The sequence below is a fragment of the Anomaloglossus baeobatrachus genome, chromosome 7 (assembly GCF_048569485.1).
Source record: "Anomaloglossus baeobatrachus isolate aAnoBae1 chromosome 7, aAnoBae1.hap1, whole genome shotgun sequence".
Taxonomy (NCBI): domain Eukaryota; kingdom Metazoa; phylum Chordata; class Amphibia; order Anura; family Aromobatidae; genus Anomaloglossus; species Anomaloglossus baeobatrachus.
In genome coordinates this window covers 164,572,285-164,589,190 of record NC_134359.1, presented here as the reverse complement: position 1 = coordinate 164,589,190, position 16,906 = coordinate 164,572,285, and the positions used below count along the sequence as shown (strand labels likewise).

General features: G+C 40.8%; 1 protein-coding gene across 2 annotated transcripts in view; it reads left to right on the top strand.

Annotated features, from left to right (window-relative positions):
- PIKFYVE (phosphoinositide kinase, FYVE-type zinc finger containing) overlaps positions 1-16,174 on the top strand; it is a 460,760-nt gene extending 444,586 nt beyond the window's left edge. For both annotated transcript variants that reach the window (XM_075317792.1, XM_075317791.1), the window contains one exon: positions 13,574-16,174. In XM_075317792.1, the coding sequence (XP_075173907.1) occupies positions 13,574-13,689 (116 nt within the window). In that variant the 3' untranslated portion in view covers positions 13,690-16,174. The remainder of the gene's footprint in view (positions 1-13,573) is intronic.
- The last annotated feature ends 732 nt before the right edge of the window (positions 16,175-16,906 follow it).

Below are 16,906 nucleotides of genomic sequence, written 5' to 3'. Positions count from 1 at the left end.
AGATTCTCTGCATTATCCTGTCGTCTCTTGCATTTGTCTTTCGTGAGGTGACCAGCCTTTTTGGGGGACTTGAAAGAGTTTGTGTTGTTGTAAAGATGCAATATTCTCAAAATCACACACTTGGAACAACCAACCTCTCTTGCTATGGCTGATAGTCACCCCTTTGGCCTTCATCTGGACAACCTGCTGTCGGAGGGTTTCAGTCACTTTGGAATGGCACACCAGTTTTGCAAAGTCAGTGGAAACTGTAAAGTTAAGGTCCAGTCACACATAACGAGATCGTTACTGCGTCACAGTTTCTGGATCGTTGTTAAATCGTTGGTGAGATGTCATACAGTCATTTTCCCAATGACTTTAGTAACGATGCAGCGCCCTGTATAACGATCTCGTTGGTCGTTGGGACCCTGTCACACAGCAGCTATGTGACGATTCCGACCTCGAATAGGGGCGTAGTGTTTGACGCTGTAAGCCACGTAGGCATGCATATGCGTCGCCCTTTCCACACCCCTCCGCTCCGATTGGTGGCTAATACTGCGTTCTGATTTGGTGTCCGGCCTAGAAGGCAACTTTGTATCGCTTCATCCTTTGTCCCTTTTTGAACCTTGCTTTAAGGATAGAACCTGTGACTTCAGCTTCGATCCGAAAAGCAAGCAAGAAATCTGGAACAAAGTACGAATGAATCCGGGTGTAGTCGCAGGTTCTATCCTCAAAGCAAAGCTCAAAAAGGAACAAAACATGAAGCGATACCCAATCAGAACGCAGTACTGTTCTCAGCGCCAACCAATCGATGCAGAGGGGGCGCGGAAAAGGTGACGCAACTACACGCCTACGTGTCACACTTTAAGTTCACATCTAGGTCGTTAACGAGATCGTTGGTAGGTTTCATACATACAGATCCATCCTACTCAGCAGGACTCCAACGAGCCAAAAATAGCCCAGGACATTCAGCAATGACCAACGATCTCACAGCAGGGGGCGGATCGTTGGTACATGTCAAACATAACGAGATAGCTGGTGAAGTCGTTGTTTCGTCACAGAAATTGTGACGTAGCAACAATGTCATTAGCGATCTTGTTATGTGTGAAGTGGCCTTTAGACTGTTAGTTAAATAGGGTTTGTCAGATAATAAGGAAATTAGCACCAGGTGCCAGATTAACGCCAATAACTTGCAGGTATCTGAAAGTGTTCTCTAATTTTGATCAGTGTTCTTTTTCATTTATCTCATTTACATTTTAAGTACACTACAGTTCAAAAGTTTGGGGGTCACCCAGACAATTTTGTCTTTTCCATGAAAAATCATACTTTTATTTATCAAATGAGTTGCATAATGAATAGAAAATATAGTCCAGACATTGACTAGGTTAGAAATAATGATTTGTACTTGAAATATTAATATTCTCCTTCAAACTTTGCTTTCGTCAAAGAATGCTCCCTTTGCAGCGATTAGAGCTTTGCAGACCTTTGTCATTCTAGCTGTTAATTTACTGAGGTAATCTGGAGATATTTCACCTCATGCTTCCAGAAGCCCCTCCCACAAGTTGGATTGGCTTGATGGGCACTTTTTGCGTACCATACGGTCAAGGTGCTCCCACAACAGCTCCATAGGGTTGAGATCTGGTGGCTGGGCTGGCCACTCCATTACAGATAGAATACCAGCTGCCTGCATCTTTCCTAAATAGTAAATGCATAATTTGGTGGTGTGCTTTGGGTCATTGTCCTGTTGTATGATGAAATTGGCTCCAATCAAGCACTGTCCACAGGGTATGACATGGCATTGCAAAATGGAGTGATGGCCTTCCTTATTCAAAATACATTTTACCTTATACAAATCTCCCACTTTACCAGCATCAAAGCAACCCCAGACCATCACATTACCTCCAACATGCTTGACAGATGGCGTCAGGCACTCTTACAGCATCTTTTCAGTTGTTCTGTGTCTCACAAATGTTCTTCTGTGTGATCCAAACACCTCAAACTTTAATTCGCCTGTCCATACCACTTTTTTCCAATCTTCCTCTGTCCAATGTCTAAGTTCTTTTGTCAATATTAATCTTTTCCTTTTATTAGCCAGTCTCAGATATGGCTTTTTCTTTGCCACTCTACCCTGAAGGCCAGCATCCTGGAGTCGCCTCTTCACTGTAGATGTTGACACTGGCGTTTTGCGGGTACTGTTTAATGAAGCTGTCAGTTGAGAACCTGTGAGGCGTCGATTTCTCAAACTAGAGACTCTAATGTACTTGTCTTGTTGCTCATTTGTGCAGTGGGGCCTCCCACTTCTCTTTCTACTCTGGTTAGAGCCTGTTTATGCTCTCCTCTGAAGGGAGTAGTACACACTGTTGTAGGAAATCTTCAGTTTCTTGGCAATTTCTCACATGAAATATCCTTCATTTCTAAGAACAAGAATAGACTGTCAAGTTTCACATGAAAGTTCTCTTTTTCTGGCCATTTTGAGAGTTTAATGGAACCAGCAAATGTTATGCTCCAGATTCTCAGCTAGCTAAAAGGAAGGTCAGTTTTATAGCTTCTCTAATCAGCAAAACAGTTTTCAGCTGTGCTAACATACTTGCACAAGAGTTTTCAAGGGTTTTCTAAACATCAATTAGCCTTCTAACACAGCAAATACAATGTACCATTAGAACACTGGAGTGGTGGTTGATGGAAATGGGCCTCTATACACCTATGTAGATATTGCATTAAAAAATAGACGATTGAAGCTAGAATAGTAATTTACCACATTAACAACGTATAGAGTGTATTTCTGTTTAATTTAATGTTAGCTTCATTAAAAAAAATGTGCTTTTCTTTCAAAAATAAAGAAATATGTAAGTGACCCTAAACTTTTGAACTGTAGTGTATATGCTTTGGAATAAATTCAATTTATGAAATAAGCTTAAAATACTGTTAGTTTACTCATATTACAACATAATCACATATTACTATACAATGACCTTAACATTTAGGAAATTGACACTGGGTAAGGGATGGAATGGGAGTTGCTAGAGATTGGTGTTGGGAGTATCCCTTCTTTTTTAAACCTGTATTAGCTCTTAGGGAAAAAAAATTACTAGACACCCCCTATAATATCTGTAGAATCTGTAGAAGCAGTCAATACTGGTTTTCACAAAATCAGAATCTTAACCCCTACCCACAGAATACTTTTATAGGTTTTTTTTTTATCTCTGGACTTCCACAGATCACGAGAATGGAGATTCCAAGACACCCTTTTTGAATGGACCCCTGGGCACGCATAGGGGATTAACTGAGAAGCAGTCATCTTCTCTAATTTCTTTGAATAGAGTGACAAGGCCCATGATTGATGGGTAACATTTACCAGCTATCCAGTGGATAACTAATACATTGTGATTCTGGGAGAACTTGTTTAAATGTCACAATTTTGCAAATTTTAGGTTTAGGATGATCCTAAAATGCATGCCAACCTTTTCAGGTGAACTTAATGTGACCTTAGGGATGAGTGATCCTGAACTGTGAAGTCCAGGATTCCTACTGAGCATCTAGTGTCCGATACTCAAACATGAATTTCTCACAGAGTTCAAATGCTCAATAAAGCTTGTTGAAAGGCTGCAGCACATTAAGTGTGTGTGGGGGGGGCCCTATTTTTCCATAACCAGCCAGGGTAAAGCTGGCAGCTGGTATTGTCTTGCTGTAACGTCCATGGTTATTTGGCCCTTTCCAGCCTATAAATACCGGTCTGAAGCCGTCCCAGAAGTGGTGCACTCATAAGATGCACTACTTAGCACTTTGCCTGGCTCTTCCCGATTGCCCTGATATGGTGGCAATCGTAGTAATATTTTTGAGATTGATGTAATCTGTAAATTGACTGAAATTAGTCTACTAGACACACCCATTACTAACCCAGTCAGTAAGAAAAATCACAGAGGAAAAAATAGTTTACTTGAATAAAGACTCCCCCAGGTTCACTTGTTCACCAATTTATTAATTTAAAAAAATCCTCTAAGTTCTGACGTAATCCACTGATGCAGTGTCCTAAGACATACAGTACAGACCAAAAGTTTGGACCCACCTTCTCATTCAAAGAGTTTTCTTTATTTTCATGACTCTGAAAATTGTAGATTCACATTGGGCATCAAAACTATAAATGAAAACATGTGGAATGAAATACTTAAAAAAGTGTGAAACAACTGAAAATATGTCTTATATTCTAGGTTCTTCAAAGTAGCCACCTTTTTGCTTTGATTACTGGATTACCGCTTTGCACACTCTTGGCATTCTCTTGATGAGCTTCAAGAGGTAGTCACCGGAAATGGTCTTCCAACAGTCTTGAAGGCGATCCCAGAGATGCTTAGCACTTGTTGGTCCTTTTGCCTTCACCATGTAGAAAAAAGATTCCGGTCTTGGTGAGCGCTAGTAATAGATCTTTGGTCTTTGATCTTTTAAGAAATTTGGCTTTATTATTAATAACATAAAGCTCTTGTATTAACACAACGCGTTTCAGCAAGATACACTTGCCATCCTCAGGGCGCACAACCTAACCAGGTGAGCAATTCTATAATATATATATACAGAAATCACTCCACGGGTGCTTCTCATATGCGCTATATTTTTATCTCTACAGTGATCTTTTGCCTTCACCAGGCAGTCCAGCTCACCCCAAACCATCTCGATTGGGTTCAGGTCTGGTGACTGTGGAGGCCAGGTCATCTGGCGTAGCACCCCATCACTCTCCTTCTTAGTCAAATAGCCCTTACACAGCCTGGAGGTGTGTTTGGGGTCATTGTCCTGTTGAAAAATAAATGATGGTCCAACTAAACGCAAACCGGATGGAATAGCATGCCGCTGCAAGATGCTGTAGTAGCCATGCTGGTTTAGTATGCCTTCAATTTTGAATAAATCCCCAACAATGTCACCAGCAAAGCACCCCCACACCATCACACCTCCTCCTCCATGCTTCACAGTGAGAACCAGGCATGTAGAGTCCATCCGTTCACCTTTTCTACAAAGACACGGTGGTTGAATCCAAAGATCTCAAATTTGGACTCATCAGACCAAAGCACAGATTTCCACTGGTCTAATGTCCATTCCTTGTGTTCTTTAGCCCAAATAAGTCTCTTCTGCTTGTTGCCTGTCCTTAGCAGTGGTTTCCTAGCAGCTATTTTATCATGAAGGCCTGCTGCACAAAGTCTCCTCTTAATAGTTGTTCTAGAGATGAGAAGGTGTGTCCAAACGTTTGGTCTGTACTGTACATCGAATCCTATGGAGCCTCGTTCTTAGAACAAGGCTCCATAGGTCACTCTCGCTCAGCGGCAGGTATGGAATTCCTCTTTCTCAGAACATAGCTCCATGCCTTCATGGAAAAAGGCGTTTGTCTAATAGGCAATACCATGCTTCAAAATTTTTGATGCAAAGTAAGCCAACACTGTATGCATCAAATTTATCATCCAGCATGAGCCAGTGGGATAAACCTTACACATGTTAAAGCTGTCCAATTTATGCTGTAAAAATCAGACCGTTTTATTACATCTGCCACTATGATTTCTCTATAGTGATGGAACACTTTAGAGGTAAACCTATTTTAGCATAACAAAGGCATCTGTTCTCATATCACACTGCCTGTAGGGTTGCATTAACCTGGGTGGTGGTTTTTCACTTTATCTATGGTTATGAATAAAATGACCTGCTGTTAACCCGGTCTGGTTTTATTGTATTTAATTTAAAATATATTGTATATCTAATTAGTAGGAGAAGTGGCTGCATCTCACAATCTCTACATCACCACCTCACTCTATTACACCTTCTATCTCTTCTTCCCTCTCTCCCTCTCTAAGTTTCTATTTCCCTTTTTTCATTTTATAGAAAGTTATGCTGAAAAGACAAGAGACGCAATATGGGGTCTTATTTATTTATTTATTTGTCAAACTTGTATGCCGCCCTTCTCCAAAGACTCGGAGTGGCTCACAACATATGAGTGCAAATTACAAAGCCTTTAACAAATAAACAGTTAACATAAAATCAATATTTTACCTTAAAAATTTTAAAAACCCCCACAGACATACTCCATTCATACCAATTTTTAACGCAGTTATAAATTATTAGCTGTAACCGACACTAACGGTTCCAGGCCTGCTGGCATAGGTAAGTCTTGAAGTCTTTACGGAAGGCCAATAAGGTAGGGGCAATACAAAGCTCTTGGGGGAGATTATTCCAGAGGGTTGGAGCTGCTATGGAGAAGGCTCTAACCCTGGAGCTCACCAGTCGACGAGTTATCGGTGGGACTCGGAGGAGGCCTTCTCTATGGGCTCGGACTGGTCGCCGAGACACATGATGTAAGATATGATCGCGGAGGTATGCTGGTCCTATGGCATGTAGGGCTTTATAGGTGATCACCAACACTTTGAATTGTGTTCGGAGGCTAATCGGTAGCCAGTGCAGCTTGCGGAGTGTTGGAAAGATGTGGGAATGTCTAGGAAGTCCCACAATGGCTCTTGCGGCTGCATTCTGAACTACCTGCAGTCTCCGAATACTTTTCAAGGGTAGCCCCATGTAGAGAGCATTGCAGTAGTCGATCCTCGAAGTAATAAGGGCATGGGCAACTGTGCGTAGAGCCTCACGATCCAAATAAGGGTGCAACTAGTACCCCAGGCGAAAATGGGCAAACGCCCCCCTCGCCACAGCCGCTACATGGTGGTCTAATGTTAGTCATGGATCGAGGAGGACTCCCAAGTTGCGAACATTCTCTGAGGGGGTAATAAACCCCCCTCCCGCCAAGCTAATGGAGGGACTGTTTGAAACGTCTTTAGGAGGCAATACCCACAGCCATTCCGTCTTGTCGGGTTTCAGCTTGAGTCTATTTTCACCCATCTAGACCCTCCCAGCCTCCAGACACTAACACATCACATCTGCTGCTTCATTGACTTGGCACGGGGTGGAAACCTACAGCTGGGTGTCATCCGCGTACTGATGGCAACGTAACCCGTGTCGTTGGATGATCTCACCCAGCGGTTTCATATAGATATTAAATAGCAGGGGGGAGAGGACCGACCTCCGAGGCATCCCACAGGGGAGAAACCTAGGAGATGACCTCTGACCGCCCACTAATACCGACTGCGACTGATCAGAGAGATGGGGGGAGAACCACCGTAAAACAGTGCCTCCCAATCCCTCCAATCGGCGCAGAAGGATACAATGATCGATGGTATCTAAATCTGCTGAGAGGTCAAGAAGCGCCAAAATAGAGGACTCTCCCCTATCCCGGGCCCGCCAGAGATCATCCATCAATGCGATCAAGACTATTATAAAAGCAGGAGGAAAGCGGGTTTAAATACCCCGCCAAAACCACAGGAGTCCGGAGGATGTTAGTAAATCCCTTTTTATTTTCTCTTATTTTGAGAAACTAAAAAGGGATTTACTAACATCCTCCGGACTTCTGTGGTTTTGGCGCAGTATTTAAACCTGCTTTCCTCCTGCTTTTATAATTGTCTTACCGCTGCGGGACCGCTGCCTTCCATGCTATTTCCATGCTCAATAAGGGGTTGTGACTGGTACAACCAGACCAGGTGAGTGGTTTTTCTGACATTCACCCCCTACTTGTTTACCGGATAAGACCCTATTTGCACCTAATATTTCAACAGCATCATCAATGCGATCAAAGCTGTTTCAATGGAGTAGCCGGGCCTGAAACCGGACTGTACAGGGCCTAGATAATCGGTCTCGTCCAAGGACCGCTGTAGTTGGAGCGCCACCACCTTCTCTACAACATTCCCAACAAAGGGAAGGTTGGAGACCGGACGATAGTTTTTTAAAATGGCCGAGTCCAGGGAAGGCCTCTTGAGGAGGGGGCGCATAGTTGCCTCCTTGTAGAGAGACGGAAAGGACCCCTCCCTCAAAGAAGCATTCACAATTTCCTGGATCCAGCTCCGTGTTACCTCTCTACTGGCCGCAACCAGCCAGGAGGGGCACAGATCCAGTAAACAAGTAGCAGAGCTCACAGCTCCAATGGCCTTGTCCACTTCATCAGGAATCACTAGATCAAACCTATCCCAGATAACCTGCTCAAGACGTGCCCCAGTCACCTTGACTGAATCATTATCAGTTGACACTGCATTCCAATTGGAGTCTAGATCCGCCCAAATCTTTAACAACTTTTTCGCAGACAAGGTGGCAAAGTTATCCTTATGGGATAAAAAATGACAGTGTGAGAAATTGCTCACCTGGATAGATTGCGAACGGTCACAACCACCATAATCTATTGAAATCCATGGCTGCAGCAGTCCTCATGAAGGGATGAATCGTTGATGAAAGAATGAAGGGGTTAACACCGTGCTACCGTGGTCATGGATCAGACCAGATAATGGCATAGCCTTCAAACCGCGTAGAATAAAAATCACTTTTCATTATCCTGTCTGATCCACGACCGTGTTAGTGTGGTGTTAACCCCCTCATTCTTTCATCAATGATGCATATTTTAATTTTCTAGCATCTTTACCTATCAGACAAAAAAATTACTTTTTATGTTGCTTGTATCAGAGTACTTGGTCATTGCTACTTATTAATAGACCTGTTAGTCTCTACTTTTTTAAATATAGTTTTTAGGAGAGTTCAGTGGGTCAGCCCTTTTGCATATGTTGAACACCTCTCTGTTTTTTAGGAAGGATGCATGGTTCCCTTTAAATATTGAATATATATTTTCCTATATTTATTCTTGTAGAGTAAGGTCCAAATGCTTTACATGTGGAGACTCTGCATGATTTTCACTGACAGATGGTTTCCAAGATGTGAACAGTAGAATTCCGCTAATTCAGTTGATAATTCAAGTGGGAAATAGAAAATGGTCTGTGGGTGTGTGCGCACTGTAGGTGTGAGCATGCTGTGTATGTGGGAACGCACTTAGTTTTTCTTTTTTTTTTTATATATAAGTTCTCTGGTTTTAATTCTGAAAAGTAGAGTTTGAGTATAGTTTAAGTGTGCAGCAGAATGTCAGTGTCTGCCTCTAGTTTCTCTTCCTCTCCACCCTTTTTCTGTAATGTGATGAGCACCAACTGCCCTCTTTTATTTCAATAATGGAAAATCCATCTTCGTTGAATATGTTTTACATTTTAATTAACCCCTTTACTACCTTTAACGTACCTATATGTCATGGTTGGGAAGGTGTTCCCTACCTATGATGTAAAGTTACGTTATGGCGATCATGCAGGCAGTATAATTAAAAGAATGCGTTGGCACACCCCTTGTGCAATTCTACCTTTATTCTAGCTGCATTTTAACAGCACTGGAGAATAAGTGGATAACCACCTCGCCACCCTGCGGGCAAAATTCCCGTAGTTGACCGCTGTATATGACAGCTGATACTCGTGGGTATCGGCCCCGACCGCTTTTGGAACCTATCAAGGCTGATTAACTCCTTAAATACCACTGTAAGATATTGCGCCATAAATAGTGGGGTCCAGTTTTACTTTGTAACCCTTATGTAACTGACTGATTTGCAGCCAATAAAAAAAAGTACATTTTTACCACTAAAATGTTATATTTCCACATCCCAAATTCAATAAAATGCTGTTAGGTATCTGTTGGTTCAAAATACTCACTACACCCGTAAATAAATTACTTTAGCAGCAAAGTTTCTGTTATGGTGGCACTTGAAAGGTTTCTGCTTATATGGCACCCCAGAAGCTTGGGTATTGGAATCTGCAATCTATAACAATCTGCAATCTAAAAGCCAAGTCACGCTCCTTCTCATCTGATTTCCACCGTGGACTCTAACAGTAATGTACAACCACATATGGGGTACTGTCACGATCAGTAAAACTTGCATAACAAATTATCCAGTTCATTTTCTCCTGTTACGCTTTGTGTGAATTAAAACTTTGAGGCTAACACAAAATTTTAAAGGAAATCATCATACGTTTTTTGTTTTCACGGCCCAATCTAATAAACTTCTGTGTAGTTTAGGGGTTAAAAATGCTCATTATACCAATAGATTAATTCATTAGGGCATTTAGATTGCCAAATGTGGTCACATGTGGGTGTTTATGCATTTTTGGCACCCCATGGGCTCTGCAAATGCATCATGGAGTCCAAATTTGCATTCCGAAATCTAAATAGAACTTTTTGCCACGCGGCCAAACATTATATTTTAACCATATATTGAGTATCGCTGTGTTTGGGAAAAATTGTGTGACAAATTATGGGGTTTGTTTCCTCCTATTGTTAAAGTTACAAATTTGAGGCTAAAACAACATTTTATTTACACAAAAAAAAAACAACTTAGCATAACATAACTTTCGTTTTCACATCCACTTTTTAAAAATTTTGTGAAGCATCTTTGGGTTAAAATGCTTAACACACCCATAGATAATTTCCTTGACTACTCTAGTTTCCAAAATAGGGTTATTTGTGGGAGTTTCTGCTGTTTAGGTAACTTGAGGACTTTGCAAATGCGACAATGTGCCCGCAATATATTTCAGCCAAATTTTCTTTCTAAAATTAAAATATTGTTCCTTCTGTTCCAACCACTATCGTTTGTCCAAACAGAACTTTTTGACTACATGTGGAATATCGCTGCATGCAGAAGAAAGTGGGTACTAAGCTGTGTGTTCTACATTTTCATATTGCTTCTTGTAAAAGTGAAAAATTTGGGGCTAAAGCAACATTTTTGTGATTTTTTTTTTTTTCGATATGACAAGTTTTCCAATTCTGTGTAGTACTTGTGTATTCAAAATGCTAACTATACCTCTAGATAAAATCCTTGAGGGGTCTAGTTTATAAAATGGGGTTTCTGCTGATTAGGTACCTTAGGGGACCTGTAAATGCGATATGGTATTCACAATATTTTTCAGCCAAATTTGTGTTCCAAAATTCAGATGGTGCGATTTCCTTTCTGTGCCCTGCCATTTGTCCAAGGTTTCTGACCACATGTGTGGGGTAGCAGCACGCTTAGGAAAAACTGTGTAACAAATTGCTGGGTCTGTTTTGTTGTGCTGTTCCTTGTAAAAAAAAAAGTGAAGAAATTTGGGCTAATACAACATTTTAGAGTAAAAATTACAATTTTTTTTATTTCACTTTGCATTAATTCCTGTGTAGCACCTGAAGGGTTAAACATTTTCCTGACAGCAGTTTTGAATTATTTGAGAGGTGCAGTTTTTAAAATGGTGTCACTTTTGGGGAGCTTCCAATATATACACACCCCTCAAAGGACAATTTAAGTTCTGAATAGGTCAATAAAAAAAAAGGTTTTGTAAATTTCTGGATAAAAATCTGAAATTGCAGCTACTCTTTTAACCCTTCTAACAGCTCAACAAAATAAAATGTTTGAAAAATGATGCAGATGTAAAGTAGACATACGGGAAATGTTATTGATTATTTTGTACAGAATGACTAACTGGTTTATGGATATGGAAATTGAAAGTTTTAAATTTGTGAAGTTTTCAAAATGTTTGCCAAAATTCTGATATTTTCACAAATACCAAACAATATCTACCGTATTTTTCAAATTATAAGACGCACTTTTCCTCCCAAAAATTTGGGAGGAAAATGAGGGCTGCGTCTTTAAAATCCAAATATAGCTTACCGGGAGGTGAAGAATTGGCGGTGGGCTTTCTGTGCGGGCGGCCGGGTGCCTTTCTGTGCGGGCGGCCGGGTGCCTCTCTGTGCCGGCGGCCATGTGCCTCTCTGTGTCGTCAGCCGGCTGCCTCTCTGTACGAGTGGGCGGCCTGCTGCTGCCGCCACTCTGTGCTGGTGGTCGGCCGGCTGGCAGCGGAAGATGCTGTGTCTGTGCAGCGGGTGTCCCACATGGTCTGTCTGCGGTCCGGGCGTCAAATAATAATGCCCAGAGTCAGCGCGTGCACAGATGAAGCTCTGGCTCCATTTTTTTGAAGCCCGGACTGCCGACAGAGCATCTGGGACACTCGCTGCATCGGCCTGCTCTCCCACACAACCACCGCAGTTTCCGCTGCCAGCACTGACCCGCCGCCAGCACTGAGCCGCTGCCAGCACAGCCTCTGCCTCCTGTGACTCTGCTCAACCACCGCTGCCGCCCACCTCCGGTAAGACAACACCAGAGTATAAGACATACCCCATTTTTATTTATTTTTTTATCTCTAAATTTGGGGTGCAACTTATAGTCCAGTGCGTCTTAGAAAACGAAAAATCCGGTACTTCCATTTACCACGAACATAAAGTACAATGTGTCATAAGCGTTCCAGAGTTATTACCACATAATGTGACACTGGTCAGATTTCAAAATATTGGCCTGGTTATTAAGGTCAAAACTGGCTTCATCACTAAGGGGTTAAGCAACATTTAAAAGGGAAGCAATGATGAAATGTATCAAAATGCTAGACTACAGTGGATAGTTACATGGGCTCAATCAGCCCTGTTTTCGTTTTTTTTGTTTTAGTCCTGAATTCACTAATAATTTATTTAGTAATTATCGTTAACCACTGAGGCTACCTGGATGACTCTGGCACAGGCACAATTTCTGTTAATATAGGGAAGTCAATTGCAGCTAATTCACATGTGGCAGTGTAGAACTCCTGTTCTTTTGATTTTGTCAAAGAAAATGTATCCTGACTGAATATATAATTGATTGCTACTTTGAGAAATATGTTCACATTAATATGATGATTTGAATAAACTTTTGTTTGAAATACGATATATTTTAAATGAGTCCCAACCTTTGGCAGTTATAGAAAAGTGGGGACTGCTGGTTCCGAATATGCAGGAGGATGACTGGGAGGAAGTCTTTGAATCGCCTACGAAGGTCTCCCTGTCAATAATAAAATGATCCAAATCTATATAGTAAACCAATCATATCTCACCCCACTGACATTGTTTAAGATGTAACGCTGTGAGACGTCAGATTTTCAGTGTTATGGGGAGGACGCAGACTTAGTCCATATAATCTGGGGCTGCCTGGTGGTGCCTTCTGGCATGAGGTGGAATCACTTCTGTCCTCCCTTGCTTCCTTCCCTATACCTCTTGATCCACTACGCTACCTGTTTGGAGTCCTGAACGAGGCAACCTGGTCCCATCACCACAAAATATTTCTTCGGGAATGCCTATTTCTGGCCAGAAAGCTTATTGCCCTTCGATGGATGGGCAGTTCCTACCCCCACGGTGCGTGCATGGGTGAAGCTAGTAAATGCGGTACTTCCCTATGAAACGGACAGTATATCACTATAGAGGTTGCCCTGGAAAATATGATAAAGTCTGGGAAATGGGGAATTCCTCTCCTCTGACATTACCCGCCTAAGTGTAATAACTGTCTGGATTGCCTGTTCACTCTTATATTGTAGTAAATATATTATTGTCTGGTATTAAAGTTGAATGTTCCTTGGTTGGTGCCTAACGGCCACTGTGATATTGTTGTGTGTTCTGTGTTTCTTTTCTTTGGTTCTTTGTGTCTCATTAAGGTGCATATGCAACCCAGGTACCTGGGATATGTGTATCTCCATACAGAATCCTTTTAAAGTTTCACATGTAAGCACTGTATAGGTTGTTCTTTTACCTGGTTGATATCTGTAATTTAATAAATGAATTAAAAAAAAATTAAACAATATATTTGTCTAACCTCAGTGTTTCCTCTTTTCTTCATCCTTAGGTAAAATGCCAACAGTTGTATCTCCAGAACTGTATCGAACACGATTTTGCGAAGCAATGGATAAATACTTCCTTATGGTGCCTGACCACTGGACAGGTCTTGGTGGCAACTGCTGACATGGCCAACAAAGCTTTATATCTGAGAGATATTCATTCCCTTCAGCACAAAGACTTCACTGAAGAGTTTTGGTCTTGAGACTGTTTTAGTAAGATTGTGAAATTTTAGGATGTATAGAAATGAGAAGAGCAAGGACTGTGGTTTCCGTTATATAGAACAATCCTGTAGAATAATAAACATAGTATTATGGCTGCTATGCAGTCTGTATTGTCAGGTTTCTTGAACAGAAAAAAGCTGTTCTCCTCATGAGTCATACTTTGTCATCTTTGTAGAACGTTCTCATTATATATACTCCGTTGCCTTCTTGACTTTTTTTTATTCATTTGGGAGTCTTCAAAACTCAACCACTCGGAAAAAATGTTCTTTAATGTGATTTTGTTAAAAGCAGACACTGTTTACGTGTGTGCCTTGTGTTATGCGCTGCTCAAGGGGTTTCTGAAAGATGTTTTTTCTTATGGTTTGCACATAGTAGACACAACTCGTTTTACACCAATGTATTGCTCATTAAGCTGCTTGTTTGAAGGCATTTCCCAAGAACCACTATTAAAAAGATATTGTATTTTTGTCCCAATTTAAGTGAATGTTGCAGATTATGTCTGATAACTGAGAAGCGTGATTGATAATCTAGGATATCCATGTATACCCTGCAGAGCAATGTCTGTCATTGAGTTAAGTGCCCTCCCCATATGGCTCTGTTTACAAAAGACTTAGGCTATGTGCGCACGTGTGCGTAATTCATGCAGTTACGCTGCGCTTTGTAGCGCAGCGTAACTGCATGCGTCCTGCGTCCCCTGCACAATCTATGGAGATTGTGCAGGGGCCGTGCGTGCATATTAGAACGCAGCGCTTCGGCTGCTGCCCGAATCGCTGCGTTCTAAGAAGTGACATGCCACTTCTTCCGTGCGCTTTGCCGGCAGCCCCTGCTCTGTCTATGGCAGGAGCTGCAGGCAGACCGCACGTTCTCGCCGGCACCATGTGCTTCAGAACGCAGCTTTTCAGCTTCGCTCTGAAGCGCACCTTTTCGGTGCGGTGCAGAGCGCACACGTGCGCACATAGCCTTAAAGTTCTACTCTCTCCCATGGTTTCATTGCTTATTACCCTGTTCTTTTCTATTCATTATCGCACGTATTAGTAACAGCAGGGATCCAGGATTTTTTCCTTTTTTGTTGTAACTAATGTAATTCGAGCACTGGCATTGTCACTGATAATACATCTTATTATAATTGTGTTCATATAAAGAACATCCTACTTTAGATTTCAAGGTGAAATATTTATTTTAAAGAGGACCTCTCACTAGGTCAAAAGAGGCCAGCATTTGCTCTTATTTTATTTCTCTACTTTTCTGGATATTTATTTTGTTTCTTGTAAAATCGCCATAATGTTCCACAGACATGGGCATTTTTTTTTTTTATTTAGATCTTTTTTTAGGGTTTTTACATGGCCACTGCTCACAGGGTAATAATGCAAAGAAGCCTAAAATCCACTGATAATCCTGTGAGCCAGGACCCATAGGTAAAGACTATAAAAAGTACTTCTAAATAAATGGCCCATATTTCTGAAACTGTATGGAGGATAGAAAAAAAAAAAGTAAACTTTTGGCGTGATGACAGGTAATCTTTAAATGAGCATGTGTTTCTGGCTAAATGCCTTCTTCAGGCCTGGTCGTGGAAAGCAGAGGCTGCATTACTGACTGTATAAGTCAGTCTACCTCTCCGAACCATACAAAACCCTTCACTCTGAATTGTTGCATACTTACATAAAATATTCACCTTCCCCTTGGGACAGAATAGGATTGGCCGACATTTTAGATGCCAAGTAATTACTTTATGGACAATTGACAATTGATTCATCCATCCTGTACTCTCGTGATAGTCTTTCTAAGGTTGTGCTACTTCTGCTTGGACAATACCATACAGTATTTTAACATGTTAGACAAAGCCTAACTTCTTGCCAGTGGATATATACGTTACATGGATGACTACTCGTAGACTTCTGTGCCTAAGAATTAACACTTGAGATATCCATAGTGACAAAGACACAGTTTAAGTACAGAATTTTGCTTACATGGTTATTAATATATTGTGTATTTACATTTTACACTTTGATGCTTTTGTATTTTGACCTTTGCTTTGAGATAAGAATATTTTGCAACAATGTACACACTTCTGTGTCCTTCCAATTAGAAATAGGGTCACCAATCAATTGCCTAAGACAGTGTTCATGCTCAGCTTTTTATTTGAAATTCAGCATTGACCATAGCATTGACCTCTTCCAAGCACGGAGCTCTTTTCTTCAATTTTATTTGATGTAGATTTTTTTTTTTTTCATTTTATTTGTGGCAGAAAATTATTTATATTGATGTATTAAAAAACAAAATATCAAGGGGGATGTTTGCCCACATACTATGTACAGAAATAAATGATTGACCTTTTACATGTGCAGAATGCTTGTGCATCCATTAAAATGTTCAGTATTTGATGCTCACTTGCCGTATGACCTCTTCTTTTTTTTTTTTTTATTGTGTTAGTAAAGCTAAAGATGACTGAAATCTAGTGGTTTAAGCCTTAGATATGTTATAAAAGCAAGTCAGTATAATTTTACCACCAGACCTATGAGAAAAGGGACCTCAGAACGACAAGTCAGCAGACGATGACACATTTCAGGTAAAGGCCACAATTTTCCGCAGTGTTGGATAGTTTGGCTACACTGGAAGGAGAGGCTCCTCCTTTATGCTTTCATATTAACAATAATAATAATAATCATTTTTATTTCTATAGCACCAACATATTCCAAAGCACTTTACAATTCTTTGATGAATGTATAGTAAAACTCTAAAGACCTATTTATCAAACCTGTCTAAAAGAGGTTTGGTTGCCCATTTAAACCAGTCATAGTGCATATTTAATTATTTTTCTGAGCAGTTTAAGAAAATCTAAGCTCCATTTGGTAGTTAATGTTCCCTTATGTAGTATATGCCCACTGAGAGAAAAAATAAGACATATAGAAATGGACAATGCAGAAATACCACTAGTGTGTGCTCCATTTTAGATATCAACATGATTTTGAGGTGCTCAGGCATTGAACTAAGGCAGTAATTGATTTGAACACTTCCTGGGCATTTCTTTTTTCATTTTAAATACATGTACTTTGCACTATAAAACATTTTTTTTGTTGCAGTTGGACTTTACACCGTTTTGGCTTTTATAGGCTCTTGCA